Below are 19843 nucleotides of genomic sequence, written 5' to 3'. Positions count from 1 at the left end.
AGATGATCCTCTAAATATCTAAATTATAATTATCATTTTGGAATGAGATCCAAATATGATATCGTAAAATCCCAGAACCATTATTCATCGGAAAAACATATGTTTCGCATAGCTGAACGTGATGTTTTTTTCAATAAGCATTTTCACAATTTCTGCTTTTTTATCAATAATAATAATAATAATATTAATAATAATAGAACACACATAGCCATATTTTTCACGTCTCGGTCTTTGTTATCTCTTTCCTCTCTTTTCACATTAACATGGCAAGAGACAATAACGTAATGAGAAACTTGTTTTATTTCCCATACGTCATCGAGGAGAAATTGGCCGCCCCAATAAAGTCAATGACTCGGTGGCTTGGTTTAATTAACCCGAAGCGACGGCGAGATGTTATTTTCATGGCTTCAGAAATCAAGGCCACGTACATACATACACGCACGTTTCACAAGGTTGACCGTGTAGCGAGTCGCGTGAACGCAAGCGTTCCTATATTTGCTCGAAACTATCTGCCCCCCACCCCCCTTCATTTTCTCTCTCTCTCTCTCTCTCTCTCTCTCTCTCTCTCTCTCTGTATATAATCTGAAAAGAAATCGCAAATAAAAAGCTTCGAAAAAAATCCAGAAGAGATTAGAAATCAATATTAATCCATTTTTTAATTAAATTATAGTTTATCCAATAAGAATATATCGAAAAATTTATTGAGACCGACTTCAATTCTCATAATGAGTAAAATTAAGTAATTTCAAAGATTCTTTTATACATAATAATATTTATGAATCCTAATATTAAAAGTCCAACAGATGAATTTAGATGGTAAAAAATCTAATTTTTTTTCTATGATCGAATTTTGATGCATTTGTTCATTTTGTTTACATAAAAATATTTACTTTTAAGTATATATATATATATATATGACATATTGCATACCTTAAGTATAAAATTTTGTATTTTTACATTTTTTACATTGAAATAAAGATTTTACAAATAAGCTAATAAACTTGAATCATTAAACCTAATTATAATTAAATTGTTTTCTTTGATTTAGGAATCTTATTATCTTGAATATAAAGTTTTGAATATAAATATTTTGTTAAACCAGAAGAAAAAATACTCGATAAAAAAATATTTCATTTATTTACAAAAATATTTCAATTGAGAAATGTTTAACTTGACTACAAGTAAATAGCTATTAAAATTCACTCCAAGTAAATAACTTTTTTTATTTTCAAGTATTTTTTCTCTCAGTGTATGTTTTTCCTTTCTGGGCGGCGAGATGTTACACGCTAAGACGATATCCTCCGGATGTTGGTCGATATCCTCCTTCATGCGATAAAGCCATGAATACAAGTTAGTCGATTCTTTTGTTCCCGCTACTGTGGCGGTACACATCCTTACTTATCACTTACAGGCACACAATAATTAGCCGTTAGGAGACTTGCGCGCAACGCGATGCATTTGGAGCGATTCGTTTGACTTAACGCATCCATGTATCGAATACAATATACACCTATAGTGATATATCAAATATTATAAGCATTGTGATTTATATTATATATTATAGCTTTATCTGAAAGCTTTACCTCTTTTACTATAGAAGCACAAATTTTAATTTTAAATTCTAGTCATATTCCGTAAAGAAATATTTTCTGTATGCTTGACACGATCAAAGATATTAGTTTAACACTCATTTACGACATTTTACATCGAGCCTTATTTATTCATTCGTAAGTTAAATAACGTTTTACTCCACAATTGATCTAAAATCTAAATCACTAATCTCAATGGGCTTGAGTTATGAATTTTTCTCAGCCAGATACATAATGTGAAATTTTAAATTTTAGATCTTGGAGTAAAGCTCGACTATTAGGCGCGATTGCAATTACAACTTCTCTTAGATCTCTTTCATCCTATAACACTCCGGTTCGACTGTTTGACCAGCACTAACTAAATATAGAGTAAATTCCAATATCTCTCCATATACGAATATGTGTCAGGGTTTCCATGTGAATGTCTTTTTTCGATCAAATTGTACGCTATATATATATATATATATATATAAGGAATACAATGGAATTGACAAAGGTAGCATTTATCGCACTATTCGTTTTGGATGTGAAAATAAGAATATATAAGAATTATCTAGCTATTACATTGTACATATCTCTTTCAATGTAAGTATACCAAATCCAATGAGCAATTTTTTTAAAGGATACTTGTGTATTTTGTTCTTCGCACAAAGAACAATTTTAGTATCATATTAATGTGATACAGATAAAATGATATTCTATAATAACTATTGGATATTCTATAATAATATAACTCTACAATCTTAATGTACTTGAGCTATCTGGGAAGAGGTTATTCAAGAAATTTTCACAACTACTATTTATATATACTACATATTCAACTCCACCGAAAAGAATAACATTTTATAAGAGAAAATAGTAGATATAAATAGTTGTAAGTTAGAGACAAACGAGCAAAAGAAATGTAGTATAAGTAATTGTATATGTGGATCTCAAATAGATACTTGACAGTTCTCGTTCAATTGCGTTATTACTATTGCAGATATTATTTACGTTTTGAAAATTTCTTATACATGAAAGTAAGGTTACATCCCGTATGACGCCTAATCAAATTATGTAAGAATTCTCCTGCAATACGGTTTCTAAAACGAGTGATTTCGGATTTTTTTTTATATTGATTTGATTTTTATGATAAAAGTATAACACGAGTGCGAGTCGTCGCAACGTTGAGTAAAAAATATTGAAAAATAATATTGAAAGATCTGTGACAGATCTGTCGGATCTGTCATGTTGTTACGATTCCAAAGCATGGGTATTCGTATACCAGAGAGACTACCGAGCTACCGAAAATACCGATGTCAGCTGGCGGAACTTTCGGAACACTAACGACTTAAATGTGATATATTTCATGATTCTTAAAAAATTAATTAAAATTATATCGATAACTCACAAATGTTTCTAACGACACTTTGAAAGTTTTCAAACAAAATGCAAACAATTCCATACAAGATTTTTGTTTAATTAACAATAAAAAAAGTTTAACTAACAATAAACAAAACTCAGTTTGAACACACTAAAGATATGAAGACGGTTAGTATAAAGATCGAAATGTATGTTTTGTTTTGTAATTAATATAGGCCTAGTTTAGACCGAGCACTTGATATGCGTACTAACTAGTAATTTTCTATTAAAATATCTTAATTTCGGCAATAAATTAAAAAAATTTATAGTATATTAAGTTGATACAATATGAATCAAGATAATTAAATATATGTATCATGTATATACGCATCGTCGAAAGTAAGATAAATTAAAAGAAAGTTACAAGTTAGTACGCGTATCAAGTGCTCGGTGTAAACTAGGCTATAGTATCAACAAGAAATCATATAGCTGTATACGTTACTATACTTTCGACATCAATAACTGTCGCGGCTCTCTAGCTCATTTTAATCCTTATTTGAATTGTTTTTTAATTTACGTCCAATTAATTTTTCCGGCTAGATACATGATGTAAAAATAAAGATTTAATTACAATTAATTGAACGACTCACAAACTCTTTTAATTGCATATGAAAAATCTTCAAACGTTTATCTGGAGCTTTGCTTCGATCAAGTATGGCTTGGACAAAGGGAGAATTGACCAATCGCATTAATTAGTTAACGGAATTGTTAAAATGTGATTGGTCAATTCCCTCTCCTTTTTCTCTCTCTTTCTCTCTCTATCCAAGATCTCGTAACTAGAGTCTTATACAGTACAAGGTCCGTGGATTGGCGTTGGAGGGGAAGGAAGGTCGTTGCATAGCCGCCATTTTCGAGACAGCGAGTCAGTGTTAGTGTATGTACGTAGATAGTAAGGTACTACAGCTATTAGTTGTGTGAGTGAGCGAGTGTGCAGTAAAAGTATGGCCGCCGCCATTTTCGTTCCACATCGTTGAAGTGGATGCAACGACCTTCCTTCCCCTCCAACGCCAATCCACGGACCTTGATACAGTAGAGTCTCCTTAAATTTGGCCCCTCTAATCTTTGCATTTCTTCACACGTACTTTCACAAACACTAATATCATACCCCTTCCTTAACAGAATACCCTCACCACAGCACAAGTCTACCAATCACTGTGTACTTTGCTCCCGCAAGTACACCCAAGGACTTTGATTCTGTCCATGGGGAAATTTTCCAAACTGAGAAGTCACCACTTTCTACATACTCGCAGTTCATGATTAATGAAACGACTAGAGCTCATTGGTCGTTACGTTAATCATGAAGTGTAAATATGTAGAAAGATAGCGACTTTTTAGTTTGGAAAATTTCCCCATGGACAGAATCAAAGTCCTTGGGTGTACATACTCGCAGTTTATATGATTGAAGTAACGATTAAGAACCTCGCACATGAAATGCATAACATAACATAAGCACAACATAAGACCGATGGACCAATGAGCATCCAGCATAAAGTCGCCATATTGAGTTACATAACATTTTCATTGGTCCGTCGGTCTTATGTTTTGCTTATGTTATGTTATGCATTTCATGTGCGAGGCCCTTTAGAGCTTATTGATTGTTACGTTAATCATAAACTATAAGTATGTAGAAAAATAGTGACTTCTCAGTTTAGAAAATTTCCCCATGGACAGAATCAAATGTCGCTGGATGTACTCGGTGATTGGTGGACTTGTGCTGTGGTGAGGGTATTCTGTAACTTTGGCATTCTTTGGCTTTTATCGACTCATCAGTTAAAATGAAAGAAACTTTACCTTAGAACATATAAACATGGAAGGAAAATGCCTATTGTTCTTGAAAGAAAAATATGTCTAGAGGAAATGAGAAAAAAAATCATAGTTGCCTCTCTCTCTCTTGTGAGTAACTGCTCAACGGTGCGCATGTGTGGCTTACGTTTGCTTGGCTGGTTTTATCCATGAAAATAGGTTAGGATTTTTTAAGATTCCAAAGTTGTTAAACGTACTTTTTTGCAAACTGTCAAAAGTTAAACAATGGGCTTGCATTTTATGTAGTAAAAAAGACAAAAGTATTTACATATATCTATATCTTCAGATACGATGCTTGTATGCATCAAATTGACGCGCATGCGCATTTTCGAGCAGTTACAAGAGAGAGGCAACTATGATTTTTTTTCTCACTTTCTCCGGACACATTTTAGTCTGCTATTCTGCTTCTGCGGGGTCTAAAATGCAGTCGTTAAGATGTTACAACTCTGCGACTGACCAATCACAGAAGAAAAAATGATATATTTTCTTCTTTGATTGGTCCGTCGCAACGTCGTAACATCGTAACGACTGTATTGTAGACAACGCATTCCATGCCACTGGCCTAGTTTACACCGAGCACTTGATACGCGTATTAACTCGTAACTTTCTATTAATTCATCTTACTTTCGACAATGCGTGTATACATAATACATATATTTAATTATCTTGATTCATATTGTACCAACTTAATATATTATTTTTTAAATTTATTTCCAAAATTAAGATAATTTAATAGAAAATTACTAGTTAGTGCGCGTATCAAGTGCTTGGTGTAAACTAGGATTATATGTTCTAAGGACTTTACTGTATATAGAGTCCCTAGAAGTAGAGAGTCTGGACATCTGCCCCTAAGGCTGCGTTCAGATTCCCCACCCGAGTGCACCCAGGCACCTAAAGAGCGTTCAGATTTCTTTAGAGTGCCCCTACCGGACATTAGGTGGGTCGTTCACTTTATCACTCTGTCTATCCCGAGAGAGTGGAAAAACCACATGGGTCCTTGAGCCGGGTGAAACGGGTGGGTGACGTAAAGGTGCGTTCCAAAATATATCGCTATAAAAATTTATATATTTGTGATAAAGCTCGTATATTTAAAACAAATTTAAAATAAAAAAATAAATTTAATTTAAAATATAGTAAATAAATATTATAGTAAATAAATATTATAGTAAATAAAAATTAAAATGTATAAATATAATAAAGAAAAACGTTAATAGCCAAGTAAAGTTTAAACGTTTTGTTTATTATTCTGTTTATGTAATTACAGATTAATAAATATTAATCTTTTATTCTATTAATGTAAGGTTTCTTGGTCTACAGTCTCACAAAACCGTTATATAAATATTTATATTTGAGATTAGTATGTTAAAGATTTTTAGTATTATTAAATATTTTCTGATACTAATAAAATATACTGTTTGTTTTCTGTTCCTGAATTAGTGTGCACTTAAAGTGAAATAGATATATATTTGAAAGTTAGTAAAAACAAGAAGGAACGTTCCAGTGCAGTCTAGTGCAGGAATAGAAAACAAGCCTATACATATAATAGATGATATGCGCAATATATATCTTCATCTAATTTGTTAAAATAAAAATTTATTTTCATTGTTTAAATTGATTCGTCCTATTCTACTAATATTTAATTTTCATCTACTTTAGTTATATTGATAAAAATATTCATAGTAAAATATTTATGTATTATCTTTATCGTTTATCTTAATTTATTATGTAATTTATTCTGAATCTGAGATATTTATGTTACTATTTCTCAGCGTTATTTGCTAAACACACCCAATGTTTGAGAGTGCGTTCAGATTCCATAAACCACTAGGGAGCTTTTCATTAGCTCCGCCCATTTACCCAGTCACCCAGAGATCACTCACCGGGTGGAGAATCTGAACGCAGCCCAGTGCGCACTAGTAGAGTCCTATATAGGCTGCGTTCAGATTCCCCACCCGAGTGCACCCAGGCACCTAAAGAGCGTTCAGATTCCTTTAGAGTGCCCCTACCGGACATTAGGTGGGTCGTTCACTTTATCACTCTGTCTATCCCGAGAGAGTGGAAAAACCACATGGGTCCTTGAGCCGGGTGAACGGGTGGGTGACGTAAAGGTGCGTTCCAAAATGTATCGCTATAAAAATTTCTATATATTTGTGATAAAGCTCGTATATTTAAAACAAATTTAAAATAAAAAAATAAATTTAATTTAAAATATTATAGTAAATAAAAATTAAAATGTATAAATATAATAAAGAAAAACGTTAATAACCAAGTAAAGTTTAAACGTTTTGTTTATTATTCTGTTTATGTAATTACAGATTAATAAATATTAATCTTTTATTCTATTAATGTAAGGTTTCTTGGTCTACAGTCTCACAAAATCGTTATATAAATATTTATATTTGAGATTAGTATGTTAAAGATTTTTAGTATTATTAAATATTTTCTGATACTAATAAAATATACTGTTTGTTTTCTGTTCCTGAACTCCCTGAATTAGTGTGCACTTAAAGTGAAATACCGTTTGTTTTCTGTTCCTGAACTCCCTGAATTAGTGTACACTTAAAATGAAATACATATATATTTGAAAGTTAGTGAAAGCAAGAAGGAACGTTCCAGTGCAGTCTAGTGCAGGGCACGTATTATGCATTTGTTCGGAATCGATTCCGATCGGAATTATTCCGTTTTCCCTAGAAAACACAATAGAAATTTAGGGGAAAACGGAATAATTCCGATCGGAATCGATTCCGAACAAATGCGTAATACGTACCCAGGAATAGAAAACAAGCCTATAGATATATATTTGAAAGTTAGTGAAAACAAGAAGGAACGTTCCAGTGCAGTCTAGTGCAGGAATAGAAAACAAGCCTATACATATAATAGATGATATGCGCAATATATATCTTCATCTAATTTGTTAAAATAAAAATTTATTTTCATTGTTTAAATTGATTCGTCCTATTCTACTAACATTTAATTTTCATCTACTTTAGTTATATTGATAAAAATATTCATAGTAAAATATTTATGTATTATCTTTATCGTTTATCTTAATTTATTATGTAATTTATTCTGAATCTGAGATATTTATGTTACTATTTCTCAGCGTTATTTGCTAAACACACCCAATGTTTGAGAGTGCGTTCAGATTCCATAAACCACTAGGGAGCTTTTCATTAGCTCCGCCCATTTACCCAGTCACCCAGAGATCACTCACCGGGTGGAGAATCTGAACGCAGCCTAAAATGTCGGTGATGAATATGTCAGTGTATGTATGTACGTGAGCTTTATGTGTGTGTATGTTTATCATTGTGTGCACTTGAACGTGTTGTATGCTGTTATCGCATTGGCTAAAGAGGATTAAACAGGGATCCGTATTAGTGCTGCCATTTTAGGTGCACAATCACGTGCATCCAATCACGTGAAACCTCGAGATGTCCAGACTTTCTACTTCTAGGGACTCTAACTGTATAAAGAGAGAAGCAACATCAAACCCCCACCACAATCTTCAGTATCCAATTGAGTCCTACACCGCTGTATTGCCCTAGTTTACACCGAGTACTTGATACACGTACTAACTAGTAATTTTCTATTAAATTATCTTAATTTCGGCAATAAATTTAAAGAATAGTATACTAAGCTGGTACAATATGAATTGAGATAATTAAATATATGTATCATATATACACGCATCGTCGAAAGTAAGATAATTTAATAGAAAGTTACGAGTTGGTACGCGTATCAAGTACTCGGTGTAAACTAGGCCATTAGGACCGCTCAATGTCATCAAACACCATTCGTGTCATTCTGCAAACAGCTGTGGTCACAATATGGCTGTTCTAAGCATTTTGCATAGGTTTATCTAACAGTTAAAATACCTGATACTAGAGTCCTATATAAAGAGAGAAGCGACATCGAACCCCCACCACAACCTTCAGTATCCAATTGAGTCTTCCACCGCAAATTTGGGACCGCTCCAACGTCATCAAACACCATTCGTATCATTCTGCAAACAGCTGTGGTCACAATATGGCTGCTCGCTTAGCCAATCAAGTATCAATCAGATTACCAATCAGAGCTTTAGACATCAATGTCGCTTCTCTCTTTATATAGGACTTTACCTGATACTTACCAAAAGGTGGAACAACCAGGCCTTAGCCAATCAAGTATCAATCAGATTACCAATCAGAGCTTCGGACATCAATGTCGCTTTTCTCTTTATATAGGACTCTACTCGTAATGCGTCGTCTATAATACAATCGTTACAATGTTACGACGTTGCGACGGACCAATCAAAGAAGAAAATATATTATTTTTTCTTCTGTGATTGGTCAGTCGCAGAGTTATAACATTTTAACGAACTACATTGTAGAGCCCGCATAACGATTTAAAGCATCGTGGACATAAGACTTGGAAAAGAACAGACCTTGCGTATGTATGTGCACCTACGACCTCTATCTATTGTATACAGTCAAATGTCCCCACAATGTTGACAATCATTTTGACAATTGACGACGAATTTGACGATTAACAGCGATTAAGCAGCTTTCTCTTTTTTTTTTTAAAGCGTCTCCATTGTTCTGAATCTTCTCTGAGGGAATTAGATTATATGACGCGGGTATGTGTGTCTAAACTCGTTCTCAATATAATAGCCTCAGATATAACAGCGTCGAGTCACGCTATATTTAGAAAAGAGGTTAATTTTTTGATTTAACTCGGATTTTGGTTTTCAGCTATTCGTTGGATCTAAAAATCGAAAATCTTTTTGTTAAAACAAATTGTAATTTATAGTTTTATATTTTGTAACGTAAACTTTGATTAATTTTGATCGGGAGATTGCAACATCGCTAAGAATGGCAGGATGTATCGGCTGAAAAAGTATCATTATTGAAATATCCGTGAAGGTTGGACCAATGCGACAACTATGACGCGGACCAACAGGTTTGTCTTTTCTTTTCAAACATTGCAAGGTGACGCAACGGGTAACGATTTTGACTGCGTTCTAGTATTTATTTACCAACAGTGCTGAAAATCTGTAGTACGTGTATACGTTAAGTACGTGGAATGTTTTCAGCACTGATAGCAAATATTGGAACACAGCCTTTATGTAAAACGATACAAAAAATGTAAAATATATTGTAAAATTGTATAAGAGAAAACATTATTACCATGTTTTTATCATTTTCTATTTTAATGATATCATTTAGGAAGAGACGGCGCAACATAGAGGAAGAATCTAGTGAATTTATGCCATTGAGCAAACGAATCAACAATCTTCATATCAATGGTTTGTCTGGTCTACGAGAGAACGCGATGGAGAGTACGATGGAGAGTATGGAGACTGATTGGGAAAGTGGAAATTTCATGTTGTCTCCTAGCTGCTCGGAGGTGTCTCAAAATTCATCACCTGGAGGTAGTTGTGGTTCCAACCAAAGCAATTTTACCAGTGATTACAGACCAGATTTAGATGCAACGGAGAATCCATTTTATTACGAGAGCAACAAATTGCTCTTTTCCTTGTACATGGAACGTATGCAGAGGCGACCGGATCTGTATTAACGCAGATAAACGTACCGTTCCGTTCCGTTCTGCTCCGCTCCGCTTCGCTTTATTCCACCTACCAAGTATCCTCACGAGACTTAATCAGATCTCGCGTTGATCTTTTTCTCGTACGTGATTTGGTAATTTTTAATTTTCCTTTCCTATTCTCCGGTCGATCACTCAGATAATATTTAAAATGTAACCACATCATGGCAATAAGATCAATATATAAAGTTTGTATGAAGCAGCATCGATATATATGTAAGATTCAATAATTGTACAATCGTTAGAACTGTAAGAATCTTTAATTAGTGCATAAAATTCTATATAAATGAGAGTATATGAATAATTGACACGTAAAGTTATAACATTCCTTTATTTGAGTTTTACTCATTTCTTATTACCCGCAACGCCTATGTATGTATGTACATAATAGGATACGTAATGGACGGTTTATTCGAGTTGGAGCGCAAGATTGAGAAAAAGGAATGGTGGAATTTACGCGGACATCGCGCGAGGATTGAGTATATTTGAGAGGTTCGAGATTCAATCGAGTAGCGAGTAGTGAGGACGATGGAAGTGCGCGCATTGGAGAATCGAGAGAGATGGCGGGACAGTCAACGCTGTCGACGTGCCGCGGACTCTCCACTTAACCTGTAGCGTCCGCTAGCCGCTAGGTGCGCGTGAGTCGAACCCCGTTCCGCTGGTTCCGCAGTCTCGCGACTCTCGCGTAAAGCATGATGACAGGGAGTGACGAAAAGGGAAGCGTAATAATCGTAACGGAGTGACGGACGTGCGAAATAATCGGTCGCGAAAATTGGATGCGCGCGCGTTAGCCACCAGCAAAGAAAGAAAAGCAGGTGCTCTCTGCTCTCTCAGGAGCACTCGATCGGCAAGTAGGCGCGCAAGCGCCACGTTCCAATCATCTCGCACTACCGCTCGCAACGTACTTTGCACGCGTAACCGCCGCCATAGTTAATATTTTATACCGCTGTAATATTAACAAGGGCGTAGAGCACGTTCCCGCGTATCCGAGTAAGTATCGACGAGAGAGACGGACAGAAAGAGAAAGAGAGAGAGAGAGATATACTTGAGCCGATCGCGAGACGAGAATCCGAGAGATGTAGGCGTTGGATGCTGTTGAAACGCGTCTGTTGAAAAACGTCTCGGAACCGGAAGGAACGCACGCGAGATCGTGGACGAGTGCGCGGTAAAACGAGCGAGCGTGAACGAGTGTGTCGCCAATTCCAAGGCATCGCGCCTGGTATCGAGGGACGATACGCGCCAGCGCCAGATTTCGCGTCGGACGAGTGGCGCTCGAAACCGCTCTCGTCACTCGCGCAGAGTTTACGCGTGGCCACTGTTGTAACGAGTGTGGCGGCTATGTACCGTTAGGCCGAATCTATTCCCGTTGTTGACCGGCTCGAGCGAGATCACCGCTCGCCTACCTACCGACCGAGGAGGACCGAGCCATATTCGTTCGCGTTCGCGGTTGGTTGTCGCGTAAACCCGGAAACGAAGCGTGTGCGCGTTCTCCGTTCAACGAGAGCTCGTCGTGTGCTAGAGAGAGAGAGAGAGAGAGAGAGAGAGAGAGTGTGTGAGAGAGAGAGATACACACATATATAGGGAGAGAGAGAGCGCGAGCGCGCGCGGCAGAGTGTGCGACAGTGTGCGAGCGCGAATTTATCGCGGAGTCACCGTCGAGCTCTCCTCGCGAGCTTCCGTTAGAAGAGAGACACACACGCGCGCGCCTTCGTCCCGACGTCTCTACGCATATGTATGACGTATGCATCGCAGCGACAGCCGCGGCGCGACGTCGATCGGCGTGTTCACGTTGAAATGAGAAAGTCGCCGCTGCGCTGAGGATTGGGAACGACGACGCACGCGAGCCAGCCAGACGGACAATTCCCGTACTAAGCGGAGGCACGGAGAACGAAGGCAGCGACAGTAACAGCGGTACGTTGAGCCCGAGAGCGTGCACGGAGAGTCGTCGTGGCTACTCTCGCTCGCTCGTCCTCCGTCCGCTTGCCTGCCTGCCGCCTGCCCGTGTCTACCTGCTGTACTTACGAGTAAGTAGAACAAAGTCGTACGAACGACTGTACCTTTCGCACCTTGAATCATCGTCACGCTCGCAATCTCTCTTCTACCTTAGATGTGTCTTATGTGCATTTCTATTTTTTCGCCTATGTATTGACCATATGTGTTTGTCTCTCTCTCTTTTTCTCTTTTTTTTTCTTCATGTCATACATGTGTGTATGTACATGTGTGTGTGTGTGTGTGTGTGTGTGTGTGTGTGTGTGTGTATATATATATATATATATATATATACACATACATACATATATCGCTCTATCTTTATATCTCCGACTCGATCGTACTCCCGATGCGCGAACGGACGTCGAACGTTCCGATGGACGCGGGAGCGCCCCGCGCGGATGCCATGTCGCGCTCTCGACCACTCGACTCTCGACGACGACGAGACCATGCGACGAGAAACCGCGAAACGGTGGCCACAGAGAGCACCCACCCCAAGACACTAAAATCGTCGCGGGGCCCTCGTCGTGGCTCACGGCTTGGCTCGAGCTGGCTTTGGTGGGGTGGTTGGAGGTGCGGACAGTGGTTGAGAGGCTGGTGGGGTTGGAAATTGCGTGGTGGTGGGTGTTCGTCGAGGTCTCGGAGGCCCCTCCGTGGCATCTCGCGCTGCCTCTAACCCATCGAGGTGGGGGTGTAAACAACAGCCCTGCCCGTGTACCTCCGGTCGTTTCGCCTCTGCCCTGCTCTCCGTCAGCTGATGCATCTTTCGCCGCGTGCCGCCGCGTCTCGTCGCGATCTCTTTCCTATTTCCGTCCTTGGCCCCGAGAGACACGGCCGACGCGAGAAGGCGACGCGCGATCAGGGGAACGAGTAGGGAGAAAGAGAGAGAGAGAGAGAGAAAAAGAAAGAACTCCGGACTCGAGAGTACTCTCGACTCGTGCTCATCGTTAGAAGAAGGGATTTCGCGATGTGCATAGAGCGGGAGAGAAGCAAAGAGAGGGATATGTAAAAAGAGCGCATTACAATTCTCACGCGCTCTTACGTGATCATTTTTTCCAACATGGCGGGTGTAGGCACTGGCCTGTGTCGAGTCGATGCGAGCTGCGTCTCGCGCAGCGCGATCATCGCCATACCGCTGGAAACAAAGATGCGTTCTCATATTTTTGGTCGCGCAACATCGCACGAACAAGCGTGACGCATCGCGTGGCGTCGCATCGCATCGCATCGCATCGCATCGCATCGGGTCGAATCGAGTCGGGTCAGCAGCCTGGAGCAAAGCGGCGGAAAGGAAACACGATGCGGGACGTCGTTGCGCAACAGTCGCCGATCCGCTCGGCGTGCAGCGCCCCGCGCGCAGTAATATTCAGAAGCGCTTAACTCGTCGAGACGGATTTTGCGAAAAAATTCGCGTATGTACGTACATACGTGCGATACGTGCCGACGTGTTTTCGCTTGGACGTTGAGACGTAAACGCATTCGAATAGGAAGGAAAGTGACGGCAGCGGAGAAAAAGGGAGAGAGGGAGAGAAAGAGAGAGCGCATCCGTCATTTTACGAAAGACAAAGATAAACTTAGCCGAGGCTAACCTTAGGAGAATCGGTGCGCCATTACGACATGCGCGTCTTACGACAGCCGAGAGCGTCTAGCTAGTGTCGACACGAACGACAACGAAGCCGTCCGATCAGTCGCGTACGCCATTTCGCGTACAACGAAAAGCACGTCGCGTAGTGCCAACGGCAAGTGTAGCGTAGCGTCTGCTTCCCGCCCGAGAGCTCGAAATTTGTAATTCGCTCGAGGAATATATTTCTCCCTCTCTTCCCCTTCTCTCTCTCTCTCTCTCTCTCTCTCTCTCTCTCTCTCTCTCTCTTCGGACCGAAGAGCACCCTTGGCCCTCGAAAGAGGCAAACGCGCGCACGGACGGGTACACCCACGCCCGCGGATATCTTAACCTCTTTCTCTCTCTTCCCGTCATCGACCCCCAGACATCCTACGAACGTTTCTTGGAGGGGTGGGGGACTCCCGTTGGTTATCGTTATCATTGTCATCATTGCCCCAATTCGTCTGGCGCGCGTCGCGTCGCACCGCGTCTGACCGCCCGCCCGCCCGCCACGGGTATCTTCGCCCCCGGACGTTTTCGCGTTCCCCTTCCCCGGGGAACGTCGGTGTGTGAAGCCGAGGTTCGACTCCCTTCTTTCTTGACGTTCCCCTACCCTTGCTAGTTCGCCTTCTTTCTCGTTCCATTCTCGCGGTACACGCTACGTCGAGGTAACGCGCGCGAGAGAAAGAGGAACCGAGTCTCGAGCTCTATTTCGCGGTAGGTTCCCACCTATGGTACCTTCCCCCCTACCCTCGTCGCACTCCTACCCCCTTACGGCGCCCGTAGGGGCACATCGTCGTCGTTGTGGAGTGGGGTGGGATCCTGGGCCACTTTGACGACTATCCTCCCTGCTCCCGGATCCCTTTTAGGTAGAGGGAGGGGAAGGGGGTGAAGTGGGGAGCCCGCACCCCACCCTCGTGCACGCGGTACGATATCGCCAAGGTTCCGCGGTTGGTGGACGGAAGCACGATCGCCACTATCACCGTCGTTCACTCGAATGTTGAATTTTCAATTTGTCGCTTTTGCCACGAGAATGGAAAAGTTTAGGTTTAGGTTTAGATTTAGGTTTAGATTAAGGTTAAGGTTAAGGTTAAGGTTAAGGTTAAGATCACACTCTCCGTGCGGATCCTTATTGCCCCTTGGCAAACTTTCGCACCACGTGCGAAACAGGCTTGTGCACAGGATTTTGCTGTCGCGCGCGCGCGCGCGCGATTCTTTTCATCTGTCTCAACTTTATTATATTTTTAATTGAATTATCGGATACGCGTCACGACTCGAATATTTCACTTTTGTTGTTATCCAAACGAAAGATCTTAAAAGGATAAGCATCCCTGTTTTTAGACTACAAGTTTTTAATATGTTTCTTTCCGTGAGATTTCTCAGCTAATTAACTCGTAAAAAATCTTTTTGATACGCATTTTTGTACCGTTAAAACGTAGAAATCTATTGTGTCTGATAAACACGCACACCAACTTCAATACGTATGTACATACATATTATAGACTGTTATAGATATTTTCTCACGTCTGTAATCTACTTCGCGCATCTCTTAAAAAAAATCGACGCTTCTGTATGCACATGTCCGTAACTGTTTCAGTTATATAAGATTAAAAGCGATTTTGTGTGATTAAATGCAACTTCCCTCATATATTTTATACAGACATATACATAGAACGTATGTATACGCGCGTATAAAATGGTTAAAAAAAAAATTTTATTAGATTTTGTTAGAAAAATTCTAGAGCTATCCATATTTCTAAACTGATAATAGTAGATGGTGTCTTCTTAGCTACACTAACTTGTAATCTCTCATTTACATCGACATTTGTTTCTGAGAAATATGTCATGGTCACATTGTAGGGATAAAAAATACTTTGTGACTGACAAACACCGTGTACCGTACGTGTAAAATAACCATTAAGGAACAACCCCTTCTTGGCCGTATGTATGCTAAAGGAAAAAAAATATATCGATTAAGAATCGAATCTCTTTTTGTTACAGGCATAATTGTTTCAAACAATGAATTTCACACCTTTCCCTGGGTTCACTGGCTCGCTGCCGACCGGCACCGTTCATCAATTTGCCACAGCGAAATTTGCACAGAATCTTACCACTGGGGGACAAGTGGTCGGAGTTTTATCCGGTGGTGAAGGTGGAGTTCATTATTTAAGGCCAGTCGATCCAAATGGCTTTGCCGTGGCTCAGAGTGGTACCAATCAACAACAGCAGATTATTACTTTGCCCATCACTGTCCCGGGAAAGGATGGCACGCAGCAACAGCAGACTGTCCAGATACAGGTGGTCAATCCTAGCGTGTCTCAAAGCGGAAATAGCGGCGATCAGCCAAAGTATCATTTGGCACCGATATCCCTGAGTCAGTTCCCACAGGGAGCCGCTACCGTTCTCACTGTTGCCTACAGTCAGCAAGGCGCGGATGGTGTACAAATTCAAGTACAACCACAAAATACCGTAGCGACCACGCAAACGTAAGTATCGTTGAATCATCGCGAATGTTCGATGTACATCGCGTATTGTAGGAGAGGTTTTTTTTTCTTTTTTTCATCACACGCACAATCGCATTACGCACAAGTATAACTTTGCTCTGTAAACACTGCATTTGCGCTGGATTGAATGCGACTGATCGATTGATGAATTAAAAAACTCGCTACATTGCACGTTACATTGCATTTTGCGTAATAAAAATAAATACATGGCTGACAAAGTTTAAGTTAAAATAGATTTCCTATACTCTATTGCAGATCCGATCAAACGACGCAAAGCACATCTACCGCGGTGACGACCACGTCTCAACAAACTATTCCACAAACGGTGCAACTTTCAGGAGCACCCGAAGGTCTGACCGTAGTCGCCCAGATTCCTCAAGACTTGATTCTGCGAGAGAGCATAGAAGATTCCAAGGAAGACGTGAAGGAGGGCACGACTCCCGTGGCTCTTATTAAACGAGGCAGTGTCAAAAGTCAAGGTAATCAGAGCGGGGAAGAGTTTATCACTTCTATGCCTGCCAGTTGGCAGAGTCTCGCTGCTCCAGGAACCACGGTTGCGGATTATCTCTCTAGACTGCCTACAAGTACTTTGCCCCTTAGTCTGCAACACTTTCTGAAATTTTCGGCGGAAACTATTAAAAGGGAGGCTACGATTGAATCCAGTCCGCTCGGGGCAGATGGTCTCGATGCTTCCGGAAGCATAGCTTCCGGAGAGCAAGCTGTGCAAATTACAGTCGCTGGAGGCGAAACGGCCATCATTCCTGACGTTGTCGAAGAACAAGAACCGGGAGCGAAACCGAAGCGTAAAAAGAAATATAAAAAGAAACCGCCGAAGCCGAAGAAACCAAAACCGGGACAAGTGAGCATAGTTACCGCTCTTGATGGCACGACTCTATTTTGCTGTCCTCAATGTAATATGGCGTATCCGGAAAAGGAAAGTTTAGAGCAGCATCTGATTGGACATAAAATAGAAAGGAGATTTATATGTGACATTTGCGGCGCTGGTCTTAAACGGAAGGAACATTTGGAGCGGCACAAATTAGGTCATAATCCTGATAGACCTTTTATTTGTTCCGTTTGCATGAAGGGCTTTAAGCGAAAAGAGCACTTGAATCTTCATTTTGTTATACATTCTGGGCAAAAGACCGAAGTTTGCACCGAATGCGGCAAAGCGTTCTATCGAAAAGACCATCTTAGAAAGCACGCGAGATCTCACCTTACCAAACGTGCCAAGGAGGATCCATTAAATACGAATGATACCACGCAGAATCAACAGCAGGCGGACCAACAACAAGTGGAACAAATGCAACAACAATCGGTGCCCGAGTTGCAGCAAATTCAGATACAAGTGGGACAAGGGTCTCAAGCGCAGATTCATCAGATATCTGTTAGCGAAGAGTCTACCGTAGTTTTGCCTACAGCTGCTGAAACTGGAGCTATGACTATGCTTCATCATCAACAGCAACAGCAGCAGCAATCGCAACAGCAGCAGCAACAGCAGTCGCAGCAGCAGCAGCCGCAACAGCAGCAGCAGCAACAGCCGCAGCAACAGCAGCAGCAGCAGCAATCGCAACAACAGCAGCAGCATTAGCAACAGCATACCGCCCCAAATCAACTTGGGCGGTACTTTCGTTTCAATCATCAGCACGCTAGAGGTCGTACACAACGGCACAGCGTACTCGCTGATTAAGATTTTTTTTTTTTTTTTGAAAATTCGATAGGCAAATTCATGTTATCGGACGAAAGTTTTGTTGGCTAGTTGATTACTTCATAGCCTTCAAAGGCATTTGAAACACCTCCATTTCTTTAACATGTAACGTCCCTGTCCATCGACACAAAGCCGATTTGTTGGGATTGACATCTTCGCGCTATCGGCTTTAATAATCTTTAATCACGGCACAATAAGCTCGCATATGTGTTTATAATGATTATCTTGTAAAGCGCGCCGAGCTACAGTGACAAAGTCCATGTTTTACGATACACGAATTTCTCAATTACGTACACGTTATAGCGTACGTTGAAGAGATGGAAGGGACAGTCGCCGCTCGCCTCGAACAAGATTGTTTTTGTCGCTGATCCAGTTCCATGACGCAAGTTAGAAATAAATATGAAGTTTATATAAATATAAAAAAAAATTATATATATATAAATATAGAGATATACACACAAAACAAAAATATATATTTTTGAAAGCGCGAACTGGATTCGCCCAAGATAACACAAGGCGATCGAGTTTTGGGCTAATAATATATAAAATAATTCGCTTTTACGACAGTGATGAAATACGTAACGAGAATTAACCGCAACAAAAATACAGCATGGAACAGTTTGTAAATACACACACACACACACACACACACACATGCGCGCGCGCGCGAGACTTTTCATCTTTGAAGAAGAAAACGTAACATTGATGATACGTGTCGTATGCGCGAGGTGAATCTTATTTATTTCTCTTATATAGTACAGTCGTGACATTACAAGGGAATCTGCCGATAAGTCGTTCAAGTTCAATTTGTATTTTGTAGGAGTATACTGACGGAAGCATGCTTACATTTTTCTATAATTTAGATCATTGCATATGTTTTCATGTAAAGACGCAAAGTGTTGGTGGCGATTGAACCATCTGTGTTGTACGAAATGGTGGAAGAATCACGTATGAAGAAATCAACGTTTATTATTTTTCAGAAAAAAAAAACGAATATTTACGAAAAATTATACCGAAACGCATTTGCGTGACGATATAACGACACGCTGCTCCGAAATCAACATTATTTTACAATCGATCATTAATTATTCCGCAATTCGTGAACAATCGATATTTTTACTCTATTACTTTAACCGATGTTCACTACGAGAACGTTGCAAACTTACTTGGAGCAAGTGGTCAAGTGCGAGATACTTGTGCGAATTGTTCTCAATTGGACACAAATGATATGTTACGATAAAAGAGGTATAAAAAGATGTAAGAAGGAATAGAAAATTTAAATCCTCGAATATTAACCAAATCAATCAATCGTGATTCACCTGAAAAAGCTTTTTGATAAAGGTGTATGTATACATCAAAAAACTTCTTATTGTAAGTATCACAATTAAAGGCAATGGGTATAGCTGTACAAGAAATATTATTATTTTATTATCATAATATTATATAGATATATATATCATTATCGTAGTTAGGATAAATAGTATATAAGTCATTTTCATTGTTACTTACATAAATATTGGAGGAGAAAACTGAAATAAAACATACATTTAATACAAAACTATTCTCGCCTCTCTAATGAGATTCACATAAGTCATAAATGAAATTTTTGAAATTGTTTTGGCTGTTTCTTCATTGAATGTCGAAAAATGTGTATCATGATGCGTAAATT

General features: G+C 39.8%; 2 protein-coding genes and 1 long non-coding RNA gene across 4 annotated transcripts; 2 read left to right on the top strand and 1 right to left on the bottom strand.

Moving 5' to 3' along the window:
* Window positions 1-1118: 1118 nt before the first annotated feature.
* LOC120358722 lies at window positions 1119-2860 on the bottom strand. Its single transcript, XR_005575616.1, has 2 exons — window positions 1584-2860; window positions 1119-1510 (listed from the first exon to the last, which is right to left on the bottom strand). It is a non-coding gene; the product is annotated as an uncharacterized LOC120358722 (long non-coding RNA).
* Window positions 2861-9242: 6382 nt separating this feature from the next.
* On the top strand, window positions 9243-10703 carry LOC105205532. Its single transcript, XM_011174914.3, has 3 exons — window positions 9243-9408; window positions 9524-9731; window positions 9998-10703. The coding sequence occupies exons 2-3, from the start codon at window positions 9715-9717 to the stop codon at window positions 10347-10349; spliced, it is 369 nt and encodes a 122-aa protein (XP_011173216.1). The 5' UTR covers window positions 9243-9408; window positions 9524-9714; the 3' UTR covers window positions 10350-10703.
* Window positions 10704-10862: 159 nt separating this feature from the next.
* Window positions 10863-19732, top strand: LOC105202880 (zinc finger protein 384). Of its 2 annotated transcripts, none has more exons than XM_026140165.2 (3): window positions 10863-12400; window positions 15964-16448; window positions 16722-19732. In XM_026140165.2, the coding sequence occupies exons 2-3, from the start codon at window positions 15982-15984 to the stop codon at window positions 18055-18057; spliced, it is 1803 nt and encodes a 600-aa protein (XP_025995950.1). In that variant the 5' UTR covers window positions 10863-12400; window positions 15964-15981; the 3' UTR covers window positions 18058-19732. The 2 variants fall into 2 exon arrangements, with proteins under 2 accessions (XP_025995950.1, XP_039309504.1); XM_039453570.1 differs by having other exon boundaries at window positions 16701-19732.
* The last annotated feature ends 111 nt before the right edge of the window (window positions 19733-19843 follow it).

The sequence above is a fragment of the Solenopsis invicta genome, chromosome 9 (genome assembly GCF_016802725.1).
Source record: "Solenopsis invicta isolate M01_SB chromosome 9, UNIL_Sinv_3.0, whole genome shotgun sequence".
Classification (NCBI taxonomy): domain Eukaryota; kingdom Metazoa; phylum Arthropoda; class Insecta; order Hymenoptera; family Formicidae; genus Solenopsis; species Solenopsis invicta.
Note: the sequence above shows the minus strand (reverse complement) of the source record. Positions and strands in the feature narration are given on the sequence as shown.